The sequence below is a fragment of the Carcharodon carcharias genome, chromosome 23 (assembly GCF_017639515.1).
Source record: "Carcharodon carcharias isolate sCarCar2 chromosome 23, sCarCar2.pri, whole genome shotgun sequence".
Classification (NCBI taxonomy): Eukaryota; Metazoa; Chordata; class Chondrichthyes; order Lamniformes; family Lamnidae; genus Carcharodon; species Carcharodon carcharias.
The window spans coordinates 18,553,800-18,577,728 of NC_054489.1; the positions used below are offsets into that span (position 1 = coordinate 18,553,800).

The 23,929-nt window shown below is 38.7% G+C and overlaps 1 protein-coding gene across 2 annotated transcripts in view; it reads left to right on the forward strand.

Moving 5' to 3' along the window:
• Positions 1–20,693, forward strand: part of psme3 (proteasome activator subunit 3) — a 30,636-nt gene extending 9,943 nt beyond the window's left edge. Inside the window, exons 3-11 of one of the 2 annotated variants that reach the window (XM_041173369.1) lie at positions 249–311; positions 1,512–1,619; positions 3,422–3,470; positions 8,722–8,834; positions 10,824–10,892; positions 12,190–12,257; positions 12,493–12,547; positions 14,693–14,779; positions 18,351–20,693. In XM_041173369.1, coding sequence (XP_041029303.1) covers positions 249–311; positions 1,512–1,619; positions 3,422–3,470; positions 8,722–8,834; positions 10,824–10,892; positions 12,190–12,257; positions 12,493–12,547; positions 14,693–14,779; positions 18,351–18,443 — 705 coding nt within the window. In that variant the 3' untranslated portion in view covers positions 18,444–20,693. Of the gene's footprint in view, positions 1–248; positions 312–1,511; positions 1,620–3,421; positions 3,471–8,721; positions 8,835–10,823; positions 10,893–12,189; positions 12,258–12,492; positions 12,548–14,692; positions 14,780–17,837 lie in introns of both variants that reach the window. The other variant, XM_041173370.1, reaches the window with a different exon arrangement.
• The last annotated feature ends 3,236 nt before the right edge of the window (positions 20,694–23,929 follow it).

Genomic DNA, 23,929 nt, shown 5'->3' on the forward strand with positions numbered 1-23,929 from the left:
TTCAGCAACTGAACTACAATTTTAAAGGAGGATCTACTGTATAAATGCAAGTCTTTTCTATGTTGCCTGTTACTTTTATACCTGGGAATGTATGATTCATAAAAAATATAGTAAACCAATAAAATCGCCATGTCGTTTATGCCTTATGGTGCATTAGTTATCCAGCATGTAGTACTGTTTTTGTTGGAAACAAAGCCAATTCCATGTGAGGGGTTTTTTCTGATTTACATCTTTATCTTGCACTTTAGGCAGAAGACTTAGTTGCAAGTTTCTTTCCAAAGAAGTTATTGGAACTAGATGGTTTTCTGAAGGTAAGACTCTCCGACGTTTAGCGGATGTGAATAAAATATAGATTTTAGGATAAATTCACCAAACTCTGTGTGTAACACACAAAAGGAATGTGGATAAGGCATAGAGCTACAGTATTGTAGAACTGAATCTCTAACCTAACCCCTCTGCTGGGAATTTATTGCTTTGTGTAGAGCTACAATAATTGCCATCTTTAAATGACAAATTTGTGTTTAAATTCCTCCATACAGCTCTTATATTTTCGATTAGTTTTGTAATTATCTTTTCATTATTTTGTGCAACAAATAATTGTGCATTAACTTGAATTAAACAGTTTAATTGACCCATGAAACTGTTGAAAGAGAAGTATTGGAGCTCCTTTCTATGTACAGTATTATAATGAGCACCTTAATTTGTAGAGTGATGTGAAAGTCGAACCTTTTGACTTTTTACCTTGAAAGTATCTCATTGTTGGTAGCCAATACAAATGGAAATTAAGAGGCTTTCGATATCACAGAACATGCAGTATTGCCATGTCCACACTGACTGGCTTCATATTGGCCTGAATTTTCCCGTCAGCGATTTGGGGGCGGGGCCCGCTCGCTGACAGGAAAATGACATTGGGAGGAACCCCTAACGTCATCCTGGTCCCTTTTGAATTTTCAGGAAGGCGGGCGGACAATGAAATCAGCAACCAATTAAGGCCATTGACAGGCTAATTAAGATTGCTAAGGACCTGCCCGTCCAACCTTAACGCTGGCGGGCAGGCCAGGAGCCCCAGCGGGCTTCTGATAACACATGTAACCTCATCCACTGGCGGGATGAGGTTTCATGTCCGTTTTTAAAAACTTTAATGCATTTTATGTGATATTTATTAATATGTCCTATCTCGTGTGACATTTTTAAATTTTTCTAATTTTAAAGTTTTTTTGGGACTGTCAGTGATCTCCCTGAGACAGCACTTAGTCTCAGGGAGCAGTGCGCTCTTTCGTGCGCATCCACAAAAGAGCGCTCTTTGACAATTGGGAAATCCCCCCCCCCCCCCCCGCACAGGAAGCGCATAACACTTCCCGTCGGGCAGGCCGCTGGGCGGGCCTTAATTTGCCCGCCCACTCAAAATGGTGGGCCCTGTTTCAGTGGCAGAGGTCAGCACCACCCCCCCATTGTATAGTCAAAGTAAGGTTTCTTCATAAATGATCTAACTGTAGATATATTCTTTCTAGGAACCCCTCTTGAATATTTCGGATTTGGCTACTATTCATTCAGACCTCAACTTACCTGTGCCAGAACCTATAATGCTAACCAACAGCCATGATGGTTTGGATAGTGCAGTGAGTATTTCAGAAGAAGATGATATGTGAGATCTCTCTTTGACAATAATTGTCTCACATGAACTGAAGAGATAAGCAGTTGACCCTGAAAGCTGGCGAAATTAATCAACTTTTAACTTCTCTGATATTTTGTGAAGGTAGACCTGAACCCTGGCTCCTTTCCAGTGCTGGTATTTTGTTTTACAGCTTGAGCATATATGGTAGCTTAAGAGTCCATGAGCAATGAGGTAACAAATTTTTCAGCTTGGACTGTTGTATCATTTGTGTATATCTCTGTCAAGTTCTGATTCTCTAAGCTGTAAACGTTGACCCCCTATTGCAGTGAGCAAGTTGACATTTAAATATTGTGCATGTGTTTGCACTGAGAGGGCCTCTTTGTACTGAGATGTGCACAGCAGTTTAAATGGAAAGTTAGCTTTCTCATGATTTCCCCCTCTATATTAGCGGTTTCAGCAATCATTATAGAATTCCTTGTGAAGTGCACAATTAATGCTTGAGCACTAATGCAATGCAACTTTTTTTGGGATATGGGTTTTATTTTTAAGATTACATCAGCAACATAACACAGTATAATGCATAGGAATTCTCCTGTATGTTCAACATTATCTGCTTACAAACTAAATCCAATATCAGGTGTACTGCACTTGACACACTTTTATTAATATCCTTGGCATTGGTAACAATTTTGTAACAATCTCTTGTGTTATTTGACGAGATGTTGTGTTGATTTTTAGGGATCCCTCCAGAGCTGCCATCTTTTTGTACTTTTAGCAATCGCATCTGTTCTCAGAGTGTTTTACTATACTGATGGGACTGAAGCAATGCATTAAGAGAAACATGAATAAATAAAACAATCTCTGTTACTTCTCAAGTGGTCCATCCTCACCTTTTTTAAAAAAAACTTTTTGGTCAGCAGGTGAGCTGAAAGTGCTTTTCCAATTTTGGCACAAGAACATTTCCTGGTCAGGTGTAGTGTGGATCAAAGCTTCCCATTCGCTGCTTCAACAAATGCCTGAGTGTCAACTTCAGCTCCTCCTGCTACCTTGTTTTGTTTCACACACCAGTCACCCTTTCTGCTTTTCTGAGTGATATTGCCCATTTGTGCATGAATTACTGGCAGTTTTGTGAATTGGATTTATGACTAATGGAAGCTAGATTTTAGACCCTATAGAACAATTTTACTTGACTATCAAAGCAAGAAGACTCTTCAACTCATCAGTTGATTGGGTTTGAACTAAAAGCTCTTGGTACGATCCCAAACCTTCCTGCTTCATTCCTAAAACTTAGTCCTTTAGATTTTTGCTTTACCCCGAGGTACACTATGTAATTTTTCCCCAGGGTTATTATTTATTCTATAACCAATGTGCCGCCTTAGTTTAAGGAGGTTGTCCCACTTGGCTCAGCTGGCTCAGTATTCCTTCTGCTGCCACACTCCCACCTACCCAGAGGAATAGGATGAAAAAAAATGCAACAGTGAGTAGAGGAATGCCAAGGAACTAATGGGAAAAAAAAGAGCATTAATGGGATATAGAATGTATACAGAAAATTAAAAAAAAACAGAAATAAGACAATTCTTTTGCTTTCAATTTACAATCTGCCTCTTGATCATCTCAATTATATTTAACTGTTATCTCTCCACTCTTCACTTTTTGTTTCCTTGTATTTTTAGATATAATTTTACTTGGCCTTTGCATTAGGGCCCCATGGCTTTGCTAACTCTTTTATTCCCTAGTTACACTTTCCATTTTGTTCCTTCACCGATCTTGGAATGAGATTTTAATTACTTTTTTTTTAAATTTCAGCGCAACATTAAGAAGAGAAAACTGGAGGATGGTGAAAGTAATTGCCCAGGTAAAAGAAACCTGCACATAATTGGATTTTTTAGTTAATGATTTGTTGTCTCAGCTGTGAATGGTTGAAATTTGAGAAACCAAATGTTGCAAAATACAGAAGTTAGAGCAATTTCCTGCTCATATTGACAAGAGAAAGTAAAGCACAAAAAAGTCTGTTTGAGGGAGTTCCTCAAAACTTCTTTCCATCTTCCCTTATCCTGGAATATATAGTAATCAGTTCTGACAAAATTCTATTGACAATTTATTTCATTCTTAAGAATAAGATTATAATTCAGTTATTTTTCAAAATATTTGTTTAGCTATTCTGAAGTAAAGGAATAATTGTATGTATGTGTGAGAGCATTACTGTCAGCAGGATTATGTATAATGAGGAGTTGCACCCCCACTTGACGTATGTTTAATGCTTTCTACTTTAGAGGTTTAAATTGATAGCTTATGCATGTCAAGAACACCAAAGGGGATTAAAGTAAGGATATTTTAGCCCATAAGCCCAGTGTGTAAAAATAAATTGTATCTTAGTTTGCTTGTTGAGTGTAACGGTCATCCCAGCTTGATCAGTAGAATTATACGATTGCCTTAGACCTACAGGATTCTGCGTTTCTTTTTGCGTCTTTAACCTTACCATATTACAGTCACTGCACCAAAGATTCTCACCCACGTTTAGCTCCTTTCCTCCCTTATAGGCAGGCCAACAGGTATGAGGAGTATGCTTGAGGAAGGAGCCTTGCACACATTTAAGGAAAATATTCCTTTTATTTCTTCCGTTTTATTTCTCTCCGTCTCAATCAATTAAGTGGGCAATTAAAATATCCTAGAATAACTGTTGTTCCCACTCGCCTCCCTGATCTATAGATTTCTTCTATTTCTCTCCTTTGATTAGAGGTATTTTAACGATCCCTTTTATTTTTACAATTATTGACTCTGAACCATTTTAATCGTGTACGTCAATCCTCTCTCTAGCATGTATTCCCTCCTCCATCAATATTGCCATTCCTGCTTTGTTATATATTCTGTCTTTCCTAAAAATATAATAACCTTAATTTTCCACTCCCACCTAGATTGCAGTCAAGTTCTCTATGTTAAGTTCATATCTTGATGTGGCATAATTGTTTCTAATTCCCCTTTTACTTGCCATACTTTGGGCATTATTATACACGTACTTTATCTTTTATAATGTGTATTAACATTACTCTTTTTCGACACTAGTGCCATTCCTATATCTTGTTCTTTGCTCTACTTATAACTAGTTGGTCTGATTTTTCTCCTTTACATCCTTTATTCTTCCTATGTGGTTTCCCTTTCAGTAAACACTTTTCAATTTGTCATATTATCTTCATCTATTTCTAGCTTGCCTGCTTGCTCTTCCTGATTGCTTTTATTTCTCCTGACTCCTCAGTTTAAATGACTTTCATTTCCCTGTTCATCTGTTTTGCCAGCTCTTCTGTGCAGATGTAGCTCTTCCTTCTGCAGCAGGGTCCTCCTTCCTCCCAGGAGCTGTTAAAACCCATAAAACAGAAATCCTTTTTCTGACATTAAGGGCTGAATTTTTCTGGGACCAGGAAAATAATGGGGAGCCACGTCGGGGCAGTCTGGGAAGCCGAGGCTGGCAGCCAATTTACACACCCAACCGCTTGCGGAAGTGGCCAGCTCCAGGCCTGGGGACCATCAGAGACAGAGGCTCCATCCCCCAAGAGGGGCCTGCTTGCAGGAATGGCTGCACCCATGGTCCAAACGCTTCTGCCAGAGGGCTTGCCCCTTTGGAAATTTTCCTTTAAATTTTCAGCTGAAGGCTTCTCCATGTCTGAGGATCCAGCTCGCTGCAACTCCAGCTCTTAGGCAGACAGTTAGGAGGCCACCTAATGGAATATTGCTCCACTCGTCTCAGAACTCCCATTTGGTCCCGCTGTCAGGATTCCAAAGTCCACAGAACAATCCCATCCAAGCCTCCGAGTTCCTATTCTAGCACAAGGCTTGGAAAATAGCCTGTAGATTAGCACCCTGACGCTTCCTGTTACATCATGATTGTTTGTGTAACTCAAGGGCCTGTTTAAAGATTACATTGCTTCTGACCTTAATTTGTTTGTGTAATTTTTTCATTAATGATGTTGGCCCGCGGGCCAATATTCCACTATCGGCAGCACACTGGTCCTGATAATGTTTTTGTTTGTAATCGTGTCCATTTGTTTAAAAATTTGTTCTGAGATAGCTGTGCGTTTAATATCAAACATCTAGTCAACGGAATTTCTTTCTCCTTTTCTCTAGCAATTGTGGTGACAGTTACTTGCACAGGGTTCAATGTGTGATAGCTGCCCTCTAATAACTGGCCATTTTGTCTGTGTGAACCTGTATCGTGGCTGACAGCAAGCTACTCAAATGGGGTGGGACTTGTAAATGTGGTTTTCATCTGATGCCTAGCCAACCGAGTATCTCACCTTGAGTCACTGAATTACAGTCTGAAATGAAGAAAAAAAAAATAGGATGGTCTCCCTTCTAGTCAGAGGATTTTTCCAAGAACCAGTCTGGGAAACAATGATTGCATGTTTTAACTGTTTAAAAGTGTGAAAATGTTCAATCTCTCCCCTCTTTTCAAAAAAAAAATTGTTGGGAGAGAAAAAGGAGTTTTCATGTCAGGCCAAGTTTTAATGTTTGTTACATAATTCAGACTTCCAAATTGTGAAGCTGTTTTGTACAACATCTTGACATGTTTATATAGCAATTTGTATGCTGATTGCTTTTTGGAAAGGAAGTTTGCTTTCCAGCTCCATAAATTATTAAGCAAAGCCACTTGCGTAAGGGGCTCTGAGCTGCTGAAGTTCCTTGTCTGAAGATGTATGGCTTGCTTATAAAAATTATTTTAGCGCACAGAAATTGTCAAATTCTCTGCATTAACCCTCTTTGAGCCATATCGTGACTTGAATGGTTTATTGCATTTTCCATTTGTGTAACACTGACCTCTCCCACAAGGAGAGGAAAAGAATTGGTGACTAGACTGAAGGTGGGTGAGGAGATCTTCAAATCTACTAGTGCAATCAAATTATGGAATTACTTTTAGAAGAGACAAGTGTCAAATATGTTCTAAAAATTAAATTGAGGGATTGCAGCAAAAAAGAGTCGTCATTATTATAAATTTGCCACTCTCTATTTAGATCTACACGGGGCCCAAGTTATCTGTCATAGGAACTGTGATCCCCATTGCTTGCAATGACATTTGACTCTATATTCATGATTAATTGGGCAGTTTACTAGTGAGCCAGATAGGTACAACATTAGAGATTAGACATTCCATATGACCAGAAAAATAGCGATTCTGTCTTGATTAGAGAGTTCCGAGGTTGGACTGGGTCAGTTTAAACAACAGACTTACGTTCACATAGAAATATGCATTCCAAGGTATTTCAAAGATGTAAGAAAAAATATTGGTGCTGAGCAAACAGGACGATATTTGGAATAAAAACTGAAAATGTTAGACCTTTGGGTCAAATAGGATGTTAAGGTTGCATATGGTTTGGTCCAGCCTCAGACTGTGACCAGAGAGAGTATAGTGTAGTCGAATCATGTCAAAGGCTGCAGACAGTGTGAAAAGATTGAGGAGGGATAGTTGCCATGGGCAAAGCCACGTAACATGTCAATTGTGACTTTGAGAGGGCTATTTCATTGTGTGGCAGCAGCAGAAATCTGATTGGAGGCATTCGAGAATGGAGCTACGGGGTTAGAAGACTGATTTGAAAGGGAACATCATGTTTGATGTTTGACCAGCTTGTTGGAAATTAATTGAGGAAGCAACAGAAAAAGCAGGTCAGGGCGTGGTGTAGGATATAATATATTTAGTTTTTCAAAGGACCTTTCATTAAGTTACTGCATATTAGGCTCATGAATGAGGTCAGAACATTGAGTCAGGGGGCAAGTAGTAGAATGGATGTTAAGCTGAATGCAAACGGAAAACTAAATTCACTGCCAATGAGGGCAATGGAAGGGGAGATGATCAAAAGGAAATTGGATGGGCACTTGACGAAAATAAACTTGCAAGGTAACAGGGATAGGGTAGGGGAATGGAACTAATTGGATTGTTCTACAGAGAGTCGGCATGGACTTGATGGGCCGAGTGGTGGCCTCCTGTGTTCTAGTGACTCTATAAACATTCACCAGATCAGGGAGCAGTCGTGGATAGAGAAACAACATTAACTTTTCAGGTTGATGATATTTCATCATGCATTCATTAAGATGAATGACCAAAACCTTGGGTCAAAGAGACTGGGCTTTGAGGTCAGAATTGTGGAGGAGGTAGTTTGTGACTTTTGATTTCAGTGAAATGGTAGGAGTGGAAATTTGGTGGAGAGATTCAAACAGAGTGACCCAGATTTGAAGGAAAATCAGATTTTCCCAGTTCCTAGTGGTGCCAGTATAAACCACAAGAATGTCTATAATTTCATAGATTCACAATCTCCCTCACCTAAAACGGTAAGAGAATTGAGGTTGGGACGTGGAAGATTCTCTAGAGTAGACAGTATTTTTCCTCTTAACATAGAGTATTTGGACTGACTTGAGGGAGCCTTGCTTTGGGCCTAGCGTTTGGAACATCTCACTTGGGAGCATTTCTTAGCAATGACATCCTGTACTTCGAGAAATCTAGAAGAGTAGGAAACAAAAAACATAATTTTAAAAGTGATTAATGGACACAAGACTACAAAAAAAATTGGAAGAACTGAGAAAGGTGGCAAGATATTTGGAGTGTTTTATTAAAAGTTCATCTACATTACATCCTTAAAAGTGCTATTTGACTGCCCATTTATAATGTAATTTTCTTGAAAATTGTGTTTTTGTTGATTTTGGCCATCTTCTTTCAATCTTAATTAAATCCCTATTAGTAAATTCAACCAAAGTTGCTCACAGTTGGCACTTAGCCATTCATACTCTGAGATTCAACAGCGAGGATAAAACTAATTGCTGCAACTCTTGGGATTTAAAAAGTGCAAAATGTTGGAAGCGTTTAGTAAATCTGTCATGTGTTGAGCTGTTTAATGTTTTTGACGTAAGGTCTATTCTGGTAAAGGTCTAACACTCAAGTTAACCTGTCTTGTTCTCAAGCGCTGTTTGATTTGCGCTCTCTTTACTTCCAACATCTGTTTTTATTTTTGGGAATTAGCAACTTTACTGCCAAAGTTAGAGCATTGCAGTATTTTTTTCTTTTAAGTGCAGAATGCACTCTGATCTTCCCTACTTGATAGTCATGTTAAATTTTGCAATTACAGGTACAAAGGTATTTGTAATTCCAAATGGAATGCTGAAGAGCAACCAGCAGCTGGTTGAGATGATTGAGAAAATAAAACCAGAAATCAGGACACTGATGGAAAAGTGCAATACGGTACGTGACATATTTTGCGACTGTAACCTCGAGTGCAGGCTGGACACTGCACAGTTAGCAAACTGTTTATTCCAGAATTTGGTTGTGGCATAGTGCTGCACTTCTACATTTAAGTTTAGATGAGGATGAGCACAGCCCCATCAGGACCAACTTGCCATGACATTGAGAAATTTCACCAACCAGACATGTCCTTTGCTGGTCAGTCTGTGGAGAAAAGATATTGTAGAAATTCAGAGTTAAAAAAGGACTTCCCTGCTATTTCTTCAGTGGCACATATAAGGACATTGTAGAACTAGAAAAAAACTAGTTGAGCGTGAGCCACACAAGCTTCCTCTAATTTTTTCAAGTATTTTGTAGAAGTGTCAGGCATTTGTTTCAGGACTGTTCTTTACAAGTGAGGCCATAATGTGGGAGAAACTGTCATTCTGACACAGCCCTCTGGCATAAATCTGGAAACTGACCTCTTGTGACACTAACACACAACTAATACGGATCCTGATACACACACGAAAAGTGATAAAACTGCTGGTAATGTTCTGCCTCAGGCAATTTGAAGTGAATATTCAAAATACTTTCACCCATAGCTTTTTGCTCTTCATCAGGAATACCATGATGTAACAGCCTTGTACATCTCCTAAAACATTGTTCACTTGGGTAAGATACTTACAGGATGATTGAGACCATGGAATTCTACCCCAGTAAGGAGTCAACAACTGCAGGAACAGAGAGGAGAAAAATAAGAGGGAACAAATAAAAAGTCCCATGGTAAATAAAAAATTGCCAAATGTCCTCCCAGAATTGTTGGACTATGCCCTTTGGAGAATATAGTACCTAACACTAAAGGTAAGTATATATGAGGTTGGAGTTCAGAGGGATAGTCCACTCAATTTAGATGGAAGTTTTTTTATTCATTCCCGGGATGTAGGCTTCACTGGCTGGGCCAGAATTTATTGCCCATCCCTAGTTGCCTTTGAGAAGGTGGTGGTGAGCTGCCTCCTTGAACGTGGCAGTCCATGTGGTGTAGGTACACCCACAGTCTAATGCTAAAATGGGTGGGGAATGTCTCTCCACTCTCCCCCCCCCCCCCCCCCCCCCCCAGCCAAAAAAAAAGTACTTTATGAAATGTACATTACAGAACATCAAGCAAGGATACCATTGACTGCCAAACATGATGTTCAGGAGTATTTAAAATAGGGGTGTCTAAGCGGAATGGGTCCTGAGATGCACATTCTCCTAAGAAAAGATGTGGGCATGTCCGGTGCTCCATGCCTTTGTGCATCACCTGAAGAATTGGAATTACCACGTCATGTCCATGTCTCAGTCTAACCGTGCCCCTTTAAACAAAAGTTGATTGCCATTTAGGGGAAAAAAATGATTATCAACTTTTTAACTATCTGATGCTTGAAAGGGTGGTTGAGTCAGAAACACTCATAGCATTTAAGAAGTATTTAGATATTCACTCACGATGCCATAGCCTACAGGGCTGTGGGCCAAGCGCTAGAAAATGAGATTAGTATAGTCAGATCTTTGCTGACTGGTGTGGACACGATGGGCCGAATGGCCTTCTCCTGTGCTGTAAATATATCTATAAGTCACAAATCTGAACTCTGTAGAAACAACTTGAAGCATATATTTAAGTAGCTGATGGTGTCCTCGATGAAAGCAGCACATGAAGAAAATCATTAATATTTAGAATACTAATAAGGAGCAAAGTGTATTAAACTGGCTGCAGAAATCCTGATGCCCTAGTCACTTCGAACTCTAGAAACCAAAGACTTAGTTATTGGCCAATATTCAGTAAGCAAAGCCAAGAGAACATTCTATTCCTTCCTCTTTTCCCATATGACATTATTGTGCGTTGGGAGAAAAAAATAATCATGACACCAGATGCAAGATCTTTGCTGTATTGTGTTATTTAGTGTTATCTAAATTTCCTGTAAATGTGGGTTGTGCAGCTGTATAATATCCATTTTTTTGAACATGCCTTAGGTTAAAATGTGGGTTCAGCTATTAATACCAAGGATAGAAGATGGCAACAACTTTGGTGTTTCTATTCAGGTAATACCTTCATATGTAGTATTTCTTTAGGTTTACACCTTTTTGCTGCACCCTCCATTTGCGATTTATTTTGCATTTTGGGGTTCCTCCCCACCCCGGTGGATCACGGTGAGAGTTGTCAGCTGGAATTGGAGTGCCTTTCCCCTTCAGCTGCATATCAACGTCAAGCACTCTCGACCCTTGCTGTGACTGGGTGCATGGTGATAGCTGCAGCTAAGTACTGCGCTGCTGTAACTCAGATTGCCATGCTGATTGTTGAATCGCAGATAGCTTTGTTCTGTGGAATTGCATCTCCGCAAAGGATGGCATCCAGGGTGTCCAGACTCGTTTCACACAAGAACTTTGCCGCTAGCAGGGGTGTGGCCACTTTCATCTCTACCTGGACTCCATTCAAACCAAGTGCCAAATATGAAAAGGCAGGCTGGTAGTTTAAGGTGTCATTTGATCGCTTCCTCAACATTCCCTGTCTTGTCATGCTAAAAAAAAATGCAAAATGGAATTGCAAAGGAAGAGTTTGCAAATAACTTTTTCCACGTGTATGTATTGTGTTATAAAGTATAAATGATCAAATGCACATGTATTACATTTTTAACAGCACTGTTCCACATCTGCTATTCACAACTGGCTGTGTCTCCTTGGTTTATCATTACTTCATTTATTGTATTACATTTTTTTTAAAAAAACTAATATTGTAAAGGTTCCAATAGAATGTGCTCCTCCAGAAGCATTAGAGAAGCTGTAAAATTTCTTAGCCGTTTTTAATGTACGAAGTGACACAAACCCACCATGACCCGAGCAGTTGTCTGGATCTGTTCCTGTCCGGCTGCCATTCATTTTAAGTCAGAACTGCCGACTTTTCTTGCTCTTTAATGCCAATCTTGTGTAATGATGATCATGGCTTAAGTCCAATGTGGCACGTTTCACTAAAACTGCTATGGATTTAAGAATATAATTTTTCATGTAGGCTTTTAAACATATGTTTTCAGAGGAGTGTTACATGAGATTGAAAGAACTGTTTTTTTCACCAACACTGACCAACTCTGCATTCGGGTTGCCCATTAACTTGCATGCCGTTGTCATTGTATTGGAATTTAAAGGAACAATAGGTAGAATAATGACTCAAATTCAGTTTGAAATGGAGATTTTCTTCAAGTAAATTAATGGTGACTATGCCTTTAATGCAATATTAAATAACCTGAACAAAGGTTCAAATTTGGCAAAAATTCTTTATAATCAGACTGCAAGTTTACGCAAAATTTGCTCAATCTTTTTGTTTCCCCCTTCCGTACAATTAAAGGAAGAGACTGTTGCAGAACTTCGAACAGTTGAAAGTGAAGCTGCTTCATACTTGGATCAGATCTCCCGGTAAGTACAGATTTTAATGTACAAATCATTATCTGGATTTATCCATTAGTATGTTTTAGCTGGAACCTTTTAGAACACAAACTTAAATATACTCTATTTAAGATTTTAACTTTTTTTAAGGCTTCAAAGCAATAGGTTGAGTATAACTAGTATATAATAAATAATGTTCAGCTTTCTGGCTCTACAAGCCAACAAAACCCTAATTAAAACAAATTATATATTTGTGGCTTTCCAGATACTACATTACAAGAGCAAAATTGGTGTCCAAAGTAGCTAAGTATCCCCATGTGGTAAGTGGAAATAAAACTACTTTGATGTGAAAGTGTTTATATCACCAAAGTTAACAATGTTAGGTCTGCAGTGAATTCCAAGCCTAGCAAGTTAGCGCATTAGCTGGTTCCTATTACCAAGTCCTACACAATTACACGTAGTTAATCACACTTTTTCTTGGCTTTATTCAAAGATCTTTTGATCTCTCACAATGGCTAATAAGGGATCTGGGTACGTTTTATCCTAACATTGCAACTGAAATTATCAGTGATCTCTGTGTGCACTGATGGCACCCAGCTCTTCCCCACCACCACTTATCTCAACCTGCTGTCTCTAAATTGTCAGAGGAGAATTTTTTTTCTGATCAAATATTGGGAAGACTGAAGTCTTCGGTCCTGTTACTAATTGTGCTCAATCACCACCAATTCCATTGACTTCACAACCTCTGTCATATTTGACGCAGAGGTAAGCTTTCAAGCATGCTCACGGCATTGCTAAGACTGCCTATTTCCACCTTGATAACATCGGCCATCTCCACTCTGATTTTTAATCTCGCAACCACTGGCTGTGCTTTCAACTGCCTTGGCCCTAAGCTTTGGAAACCTCTCCCTAAACCTCTGCCACTTTTTCCTCCTTTAAAACACCCTTTAAAACCTACCTTAATGACTAAGCCTTGGTTATCTGACCTAATATCTCTATATGTGGTTAGGTGTCATATATTTTGTTTTATATTTCCTCTGAAGTGCCTTGGGATGTTTTATAACATTAAAGATAACATATAAATGTAAGTTGTTTAAAAGATAGAGAGAGGTGAGAGTTCCGTTTCACTCGTGTATTTAGAAAGCAAATCGTCTATGGTGCCAATGATTAGAATTCAGTGTAATAAGCTGTACTTTGATGTCACTATATGCAACTTAAACATAACTTCCTGCACCAACTGGAAATCAAAGGATTGAATTCAAAGTCCTGGAGAGCTAGGTATGTGACCTGAAAAGAAAAAGTAATTTTCAAAAGTAAAGATTAGTGGTACCCTGAAGCTTTAATTGCTTGTGGTCAGAGGCAATGGAACAGTGTATTTTTTGAATTAAAGAATTTCTATTAGTCGCAAATGCTAAATACAGCTTTGCATTAAGGAATGCATTTTGTGAGATGACTGAATTACTCGGCACTCATTTCATCTCTTAATTAACTCATTATAAAATCTCAATTAGATAGTTAATTCATACACTTCTTCTGAAAACTTTTATTGCCTCCACAGCCTGGATACAAATCTAGCCAAGGTTAATTGATCGGGGACATTCAGAACTGAGGTGGAATGAGTTAGGACCACCTCTTCTTTGCCCTACTGTTTAGGGGTCCAGTGCAGTCTGGAACTTCAGGCAGCCACAATGTTTTTAGAAGTTGAAATTAAATCACATGGTTGAAGCAGGTGGAAAATGAACTATTTCAAATCTAAACCATGCTTTGAGAGTGTTTGATATGGGTATTAACTGCTAAATTGAATTTGTTTAAAAATAAAACATTAATCTCTGTCAGGACTACAAAATTCACCAAAAACATTGCCATAGGGTAATTTATCCTATTTACATTCATTGCTAACTAGATGAACAGAATTTCATATGCCACCACATACGTGCGACTCAGTAATATATTTAATGTTATTATTCTGGTATTAAAGGCTGTTTTTTTTTCCCTGTAATGACACATTTGATTTTCTCGGACAACACATAGACTGGTGCAGTAAGTGTTTTGTGGAAATTTGGCAATTCTTTTAGCTTCCCCTCTCCCCTCAAACATTAATTCCTGCCAGGTCTAGCTTCTTTGCCACATACCTTCCAACACCTCTTTTAAGTCTTTACTCCATTCATGAGCATAAATAGTGAGTGTTGGTGAGGGACGAAAACATCACTGTGGAGTAAATTCTGTCCTCACTTCAAATCTGCAATGCACACTTTACGATCAGGAGATTGTGATTGACTTTCCTTCTGTAGTCTGTCTACTAATGCCAAGATCAATTGCACTGTTGTCAAGTCTGCTGAAATTGGCTAATTCATGATATTAAGAATGGTGGGTAGCTTTAGCTGCTGGACACTAGAGAATTAATCAATTTGCAGCATTGTTTGTAAATGAAGCTGGACCAATAATTTACCTGTTTTGGATTTTAGGAAGATTACCGTCGCACAGTGTCTGAAATTGACGAAAAGGAATATATCAGTCTTCGGTTAATTGTTTCTGAACTGAGAAATCAATATGTAAGTATAAAATCAGCACAGATTTATGATGATCGAATCGTGACAGTGATCTCTTGTATTTTTTTTCACTTCCTTGCCCACTTTTTTTTTAAATGTTTCTCCAGTAAAGGCAATGACTTCTGCTGTATACTAACTTCTCCTGGGCTTCACTGGGGACATGTCCTGATGTGGCATGGGTGCTCTCCTTTCATAGTAGAGTGTGGGGAATTTCCCCTGTGGATAATTGCAGGTGCATATCATTGTTCCAGTCCTCTGTGGTGCAGTATGCTTTTTCTTTTCTCTCAAAACCGAAACCTATGTCTGTTAACTTTGGTCATGATATTGGTTAAAGAACTCTAAACACCTACATAAGAAACCTGGCTTTATCAACTTTTCAAATACATTGCTAACGTTAATAACACTAATTATAAGGTTATTAAAAGTCCAATGATATAGCTGTCCTTTTGTTTTACAACCTGGGCCCAAATTTAATCCAGATTGACTGACTGGATGAATATTCTTCTCTGCTAATTGAAAACTGAAGTGAAATGGGCAGTTTCAGTCCAATTCCTAATGGTGATCAATCTACTACAGTCTGAACTTGAGAAGTTCCAAGAATGACTGGTATGGGATATCGTGAATTCATACCAACATAGTGAAACATGTTGTTGGCAAGTCATCGTATAAAATAAGTCTCCCATCTGATACACGCATGGCAGCACTTGGTGGCGTTTAAGTGCAAAGTGAAAACTTTTTTTAATCACTGCCTATTGCCTCATGACTAGTGACCCTCTTCCTGATAGCAAGAGAAATAAGCTGGTTGCTTTAGGGTTAAGAGGGTTTCAAAATCGCATGCCTGCCAATGAAAATTCAGAACCAAGAACACAGTTTACCCTCTTAGATTCTGTAATGCAATACCTGAGATTGACGCATTCATTAATTGACTAATCTAATCACTCTGCTTCCCTAGTAATTCCTGGCGTGTTAAACCTGTTGGGATTCTTCCCAATGAGTTTCACATAACCATGCAAACCATTACCCTAGTCAGTAAGATGACCTTGGCTGAGCAAGAAATAGGAAGTTTACCAGTTCTACAATGATGTGCTGTATGATTTTGACTGGTTAAACTCCAAGCTACTCCACTACCCTGAGCCATTAGTTACTCCACTACCCTGAGCCATGATGTACTAACTTTTGTTTAAGCTACCTGGACTTGGATGAATGGGATGAAATATGCACACGTCCAGATTGGGCAAACAAACTATCTGTAGAGATTTCTCAGTCTCAATTTAGAGGCTCCTAAACTTGATTTTTACTGTATTTCATATATCCAACTTGCTGGAAAGAAACCTAGCAAATTCAAACTATAACGTTTGAGATGCAGAATTACATGCTGGGCAATGGCACAAAATGATTGGTGTCAAACCAGCTGCGCGTTTTGTGCCACTGCCCGAGAGGAATTTCTACCCTTTGTGTGTTTTCCTCCCTCTCTCTCAATTCCACCCTCCACGCCAATCCTTTCCAAGATATTATTTCAAACTTGTCTATGTCAAACTAAAAATAGGAAATGCTGGAAATACTCAGCAGGTCTAGCAGCACCTGAGGAGTGAGAAACAAAGTTAACATTTCTGGTCGATGACCTCTTGTCATCCTGACGAAACATTCTGATGCTTCATTGATCTAGAACATTAACTCAGTTTCTCTCTCTGCAGCTGCTGCCTAAACCTACTGGGGATTTCTAGCATCCGTGGCATTTTGCTTTTGTATTCGTGTCAGTATATGTTGGTTTGGAAATTGTATTGAGCACATAAAGTAAGGGAAGAGGTAGACAGATAATTTCAGTTCTTGCTCCTAAAGTGAATAATTTGCTTTTATTGTCCTGTCACAATGAATATTTGTTGGTACCATTCAGTTTGAGAGCAGTCTCACTCTGCTGGGTGTCGAGAAACTAAAACGTCATGGGTGCCATAGAGGTTTTTTGGATCTGATTAAATCTGCTGGTGTCAAATTGCACAGAGTTGGAGGTTGAGCGAGGGACACTTTTTGCTGCGGAACTGTACTCCTAAAGTTCCCTTACATCACACTCTGTGAATGATGCAGCTTGGGTTTTAGAACTATGTGGTCATCTATTGTTCAGGTTTTTTTTTAAAAAAAACCTGGATATAAAAAGACCCATCAAGTAAAGTTTTGGCTGATTTATTCTCCAAAACAAAGTGATGTAAAGCAACTTTCAGTGCATAGCTCTGAAGAGGAAATGCAACGAGAAGCCCCTGTATCCAAAAATGTGAGCCACATGCACTTTCTAGTACCTGCAGCTTTGTTCATTTGAATGATCAAAAGAGCACTTCACTGGTAAGTCATATTTTTGGGCTATGCAGATTTCTAGATGGGAGTAATAGAATTCCTAGTCACTAAGGGCCTCAGAATTGCAATACCATCAAATTAGTGGATATAGTTGTAATTTCTCCATATGAGTGAATTCTTGATGCACTGTACCCAACAGATACCAAATCAGGAAAAGCAGCACAATCATTGGTCCAAGCTGTTCTTGCTCACCTGAGCAAATACATTGGACAGAGACCTGAGACTATACAATGAGGCACAAAAGAAACTCTTAAAAGCACTCTGGTGTTTTTTTTTCAAGAAGGTCAGCTTCTTAGTAGAGCTTGTTTTTCTTTTTCCAGCAACCAGGGTCAGCAATAAGTTGTCATTGGTCAGTTGTCAGCTTTGTTCTATTCTGCCACCACAATATGCCTTTCTCTAAAACTCAAAAGCAGACTCCTGCTACATTGGTGTGAACTGTTCAATTTCTCACAATGGCTGTCCTTTTGGCATCATCAAGACAGCCAACTTGTGTTCCAATATCTGTACAAAGCCAGCAAGTTGTAAATCTGCAAGCTCACGTTGTTTGATGTGTGATAGACTTTCACCCAGCAGTCTAGTTTGATTTGAATCCAGGTTCCATAGATGCAAAGATACTAATTTACTGTTCTCGCTGTTATCAAAGAAAAATAACATTGTAAATTTAAAATATTGCATTTCCACCCCTTGCCCCCCCCCCCCCCCCCCCCCCAAACAGGTAACATTACATGACATGATCATCAAAAATATTGAGAAAATCAAACGACCCAGGAACAGCAACACAGATGCACTGTACTAACGTGTGTGCTTCGTGAATTGGAATCCGACATTTGTAACCCCAAATATAAGACCGTGATTGCCTTGGCTTTGTTACGTGAGATTGGTCTTGTTGAGATGGAAAGAATGGATTGAAAAATGAAGCACAGAGTTCGTTCCATTATAGTGAAATAGCTGAAAAGGGATTTCCATTCATCTTTTATTTTTGTGATGTATAGAGGTTTTTAATCCTCAGGAATTCTTTCACATTTTTCTTGACAAATCTCTTTGTAATGTACAGTATTAGTGATCTTAGCAAAGAATTCTGTTTAGAGGCACGTTTTATTTCATACCATGGTATTTTTCTGTTTCACATCCTTCCCTCATTTAAAAAAAAGTTAAAGTTCATGAAAGATGATGTATAAAATATCCTGTAAATGCTAAATGATTAGTCATGTACAACTTTTGCATACAGGAAAATACCCAGAGAACACCAGCCACATGTTTGCAGGCTGCAAATTGTAGAAAGGAGCACCTATTGCACCATATTTTACGGTACACCTACTGACTGTCCACTGATCACCTGTGAACATTTGTTTTTAAAGAGAAGTATTTGAAAATGTTCTTTTAAAATAAAAAGTTGTGCTGTATGCTTAGTGTGAACCTCCATAGTGGGGATAAATGAAGTTATAAATTCTACGTAAATTACGTATTGCTATGATTTTTCTAATTACCCTAAATTAGGATACTGAGCGTTAATTTCTCCAGTTTAACTTTTTCTGCTTCCTTTTCTTGTGAAGTCACTTGCAATTTTAAAACTCCATCTCTGCGCTTAGCTAAGTACTGTCCCTGTTCACTACTTATCTTGCAAGGGTTGAGAATGTTGTGCTCATTAGTCAAGAACTTGTGGGAAGGAATGAAAATCAAAAATTACTGGTGAGCCCAATTTTCAGACCATGACTACTACAAAATTATATAAGACCTAATAAAACATTCCTCCTAGATAATGTGTGTTGGGACCTCTGCCTGATGGTGTATGCAGTAATTTTTGTATTTTGTAACCTGATTGCCCTGCACAGCGCACAGTTACAGGAGCATTGCGCTGAGAGCTACAGAACAAAATGTGATGACTTAATGAAAGTTGAGGTAATGTTGTTATCATACAAGCTAGTCTGCTAGGTTTATACAATCAATCGGCATTAAATTAAAATGGATTAATTCATTTTTAACTGTAATTTAAGAATACCGCTTACTCATTAGATTTGTCCTTCTAACCCTTCATTAGTTTGCTTTTATTCACTTGCCTTGTTTTCTTACCTTATCGTTTACCACCGTCTTTGCACCAATGTTTGCTGAAAATCGAGGTAACCAAAACCAAGTGAAGTACTAAAATATGATGGTGGCTAAGAAACGCAAACCTTTTGTTATTGAATATACGTTCTGCTGAAATCATTAAAGTCTCCAGCAAAGAAAAATTGTTTTAAATGTTGATAATGTGACTTGCCCATGATTAGCAGAAGATGTTTGCCAAGGGAAATGTGGGCCTCTCGCAAAAAAAAAGCAGCTTCAGTGGCGTTTATCTCTGCCAGGACTGCGCTGACTTTTAACAGTGCTGTTTAACATCTGTTACAAAATGGTTGACTCCTTCAGACATGATCAGTAGGTTAGTAGGAAGCTGTCTCCTGCAGCTAGTTTTGTTTTCAGCAATGTAAGTGTTGTCCTAATTTATCCTGAAAGGATTTGTATATTGAGGCCACATGGGATCCTAGGGACCTGAGTGCACTTCCGATGGCCCTCCCTGCAGACTTGAATAGGTTTTTGCAGTAGAGCCTGTTTTTAACTAACAGCATGTCCATACTTTCTATTTTTCCCAAATGCGTTCCACAGCTGCAAGTGTTAACCCAGTAATCTGTGGTTTGACTGTGGGCCTGGAGCCCTTCTGTTGTTGTTGATTTCTGTCACTCTTATGAGTAACAGGTGTCTCTGATGTTCTGTGTCACTGCTGAATACTCCTCCAGAATCACTTGACTAACTTAAAATGCTTAATTTTCAGAATGAACGTCTGCAAAATAAAAGGTTTTTAGTGTAGAACCCACAGAAATAAAAATAAATAACTTGAACCGTGGGTTCCCAACTGAGTTAAAGAAAACATCTCTCATTCTACTAATGGGTACATGTTTTTTCATTACTCATTCAAATGAATATGAAGTACGATATAGGAGATGTATTTCTCTAAGTAAAGCTTATTTAACTGAATTCTGCAGCCTGGAATTGTCAAAAAAAAAAAGATCCCAGACAGCTGCTTGCTTTGGCTTCTATTTGATGTAATGAGGAAGCCTTGTTTTCCTCTAGTAGATGCTAGGGGAGCAAGAAGTGTGCAAGAACAAGCCATTTGCCCCCATCCTTGTAAAGAAGTACAAAGTTTCCATACTATCATGTCGCAGTGAGAAGGATGCTATCACTTTATGGCACAACACAAAGTACACAAACTCAGTGCATTAGGATTGGCAGCTTCTTAATGTTTTAGTTGCCTTTTTAAAAGCCGAAAGAACAGTTTGACAAGTTGAATTTAATTTTGTTAGAAATGACTGTGTCCTTACCGAGCTGAAGAAATGTATTTTGTAGACAACACCAGGCATGCTTCTATACAAGTTTCCACTGGTATAATCAGATACGACTTTATTGTGGCAGTATAGTGCTGTTACTGTGCTTGATCTTAATCCTGTAGTACCACATGTACTTCTTTACAATGTTTTAATCAGTGCTTTTTCTTGCCCCACAAAGCACAATAAAATCGATTCTTTGAGTAGGACAGAAACTTAATGGAAGATTCAGTTTGCAATGAGGGTGTATGTGTGTGTGTGTCTTCAAAGCATGGCCAAGATGTAGTAAGCCAGTGCCATTAATCAAACACTGAAAAGAAAATATTCAGTTACTGGCACTGAACTGTAAACTAAAGGGCTAAAAGCAAAATATTCAGTAGTTGTGTTTGAATCCCACCCCTGACCACCTCTTCTAAGCCAGTAGAGATGGGGGTGAGGGGTTAAGCAGAAACCTGATGGCAAAAGGGATTTTTTTTTTTTATGCCCATGCATTCCTGCTGAGTTTACAAACCAAAACCTTGATTGCCACTGTAGATTATTTCTCTACCATGAGATATATAGTATATTAAATTGAAATTTATGGCAGAATTAGGCTCTCCCCTGACATTCCCCTGCCAATAATACTTTGGCACAGAATAGTTTCTGTTCAGAATTCTTGAAAGTTAAAATTCTCCTTTTTTGAACTGATATCTGCCAATGCATGAGTATAATCGTAAGCAAGAAAGCAGAAGTAGTGCACTGAGATATCAAATGAGAATGTGAATACGGGATGGCCATTCCATGTAATAATGAACTTGTCGGGGTTTGAATATTTTATTACCAGGTCCAGGCTATAGTTAGAATGAAGCTGTGAATCAGATATTTTATTTATGGAACTTCAGCTGGCTTTATATCCTAGATAGTATCTCTTGGTGCTTTCACTTTGGTCTCAACAATAAATATTTTGACACTAATGATATCAATTACTTTTTTTTTTCCAAAGATCACTTAAATTGTGGCAAAGGTTAGAGCATTCTATTTGGCATTCCATGTACTGTACACAAACCTCACAAGACCTTAAAATAAATCATTTCAGTGTAGCCCTTTCTTAATATTCTTTCAGTTGCCATCTTTGTCCAGATATTGGGATGCAAAAATACTGATCACATCAGAAAGACAGCTCCTTGGATTTTCTAGATTCTTGCATGAGATTAGGCTGAAGTATTTGCAATTATCTTCAACCTGAAGGGCCAGGTGCGGGATCCATCTCTGCCTCCTCCTGAAGTCCTCAACTTCACGGATACCAATCTCCAGCCAATTCAATTCACTCCAAGTGGTATAATGAAAAAGGCTGAAGGTACTGGCTACTCTAAAGGCTATGGGCCCTGACAATATTCTGGCAACAGTACTGAAGACTTAGGCAACAGAACTAACTGTGCCCCTAGCCAAGTTGTTCAAGTACAGTTATAACACTGGCACCTACCCTGCAATGTGGAAAATTGCCCACGTATCTCCTGAACTGTCCACAAAGAGCCAGGCAAATCCAGCATCGTTTTATATTCCAACGAGTAAGAAAATGTCCAAGGGACAGACACACCATCCGTGGTTAACTAGGAAGATTAAAGATAGTATCAAATGTAAGACAAAGCATATAATTGTGCAAAGATTGGTGGAAGGCCAGAAGATTGGACAGAATATAAGGAACAGCAAAGAATGACTAAAAGCTAATGAGGGAAAAATTCGAGTATGAGAGAAAGCTAACCAGAAATGGAGTTTTTATAAATATTTAAATGAAAAGAGTGGACAAAGTGAGTGTTGGTCATATAGAATGAGAGTCTGGATAATTGATAATGGAAAATAAGGAAATGCTGCATAAACAGGTATTTTGCATCAGTTTTCACTATAGAGATACATATTGAGATATAGAAAAGCAATTATAAACTGGAAATGGGAAAGTCAGGAAGATTACAATCACCAGAGAAGTGGTACTGAGTAAATTGATGGAACTGCGGGCTGACGAATCCCTGGATCCTGATGGACTTCATCCTATGGTCTTAAAAGAAGTGGTTATGAGATAGTTGATGCATTGGTTTTAATTTTCCAAAACTCACTAGATTTGGGGAAGGTCCCATTAGGTTGGAAGATAGCAAATGTAACTCCATTATTCAAAAAGAGAGGGAATCAGAAAGCGGGAAGCTACAGGCCATTTAGCTTAACATCCATCATAGGGAAAATGTTAGAATCTATTATTAAAGAAACTGTAGCAGGGCACTTGGATAAGCTCAAGGTCATCAGGCAGAGTCAACATGGTTTTGTGAAAGGGAAATCATGCTTAACCAACTTATTGGAGTTCTTTGAGGAATTAACGTGCTTGGGATAAAGAGGAATTGGTGGATGTACTGTCCTTAGATTTCCGGAAGGCATTTGATAAAGTGCCACATCAAAGGTTATTGCAGAAAATAAAAGCTTATGGTATAGGGGGTAACATATTGGCATGGATAGAAGATTGCCTGGCTAACAGAAAGCAGAGAGTTGGCATAAATGGGCCTTTTTCAGGTTGTCAAGATGTAACAAGTGGTGTGCTACATGGATCAGTGCTGGGGCCTCAACTGTTTACAGTTTATATAAATGACTTGGGTGGATAGGATAGTTACCAAATTTGCTGATAACAAAGATAGGAAAGTAAGTTGTGAAGAGGACATGAGGCTACAAAAAGATATAGATAGGTTAAGTAAGTGGGCAAAGATCTGGCAGATGGAGTATAATGTGGGAAAATGTGGAATTGTTTATTTTGGCAGGAAGAATAAAAATACATATTATCTAAATGGTGAGAGATCGCAGAACTCTGAGTTGCAGAGGGGTCTGGGTATCCTAGTGCATGAATTACAAAAAGCTAGTATGCAAGTACAGCAAATAATTAGGAAAGCTAATAGAATGTTATCACTCAGTGTGAGGGAATTGAACACAAAGGTAAGATTATGCTTCAGTTGTACAGGACACCAGTGAGACCACGTTTGGAGTACTGTGTACAGTATTGATCACCTTATTTAAGGGAGGATGTAAATGCATTGGAAGGAGTTCAGAGAAGGTTTACCAGGTAAATACCTGGAATGGGTAGGTTGTCTTATGAGGAAAGATTGGACAGACTAGGCTTGTATCTACTGGAGTTTAGAAGAGTAAGAGGTGATTTGATTGAAACGTATAAGATCCTGAGAGGTCTTGAAAGGGTAGATGTGGAGAGGATGTTTCCTCTTGTGGAAGAACCTAGAACTAGGGGCCACTTAAATGGGCAGCCCCTTATTTTTAAACAGATGAGGCAAAATGTTTTCGCTCAGAGGGTCATGAGCCTTTGGAACACTTCCTAAAAAGGTGGTGGAAGCAGAGTGAATATTTTTAAGGCAGAGGTGAATAGATTCTTGGCAAGCAAGAGGCTTTTAGGTTATCTGCGGTAAGTGGGACGCAAATTTCAGGT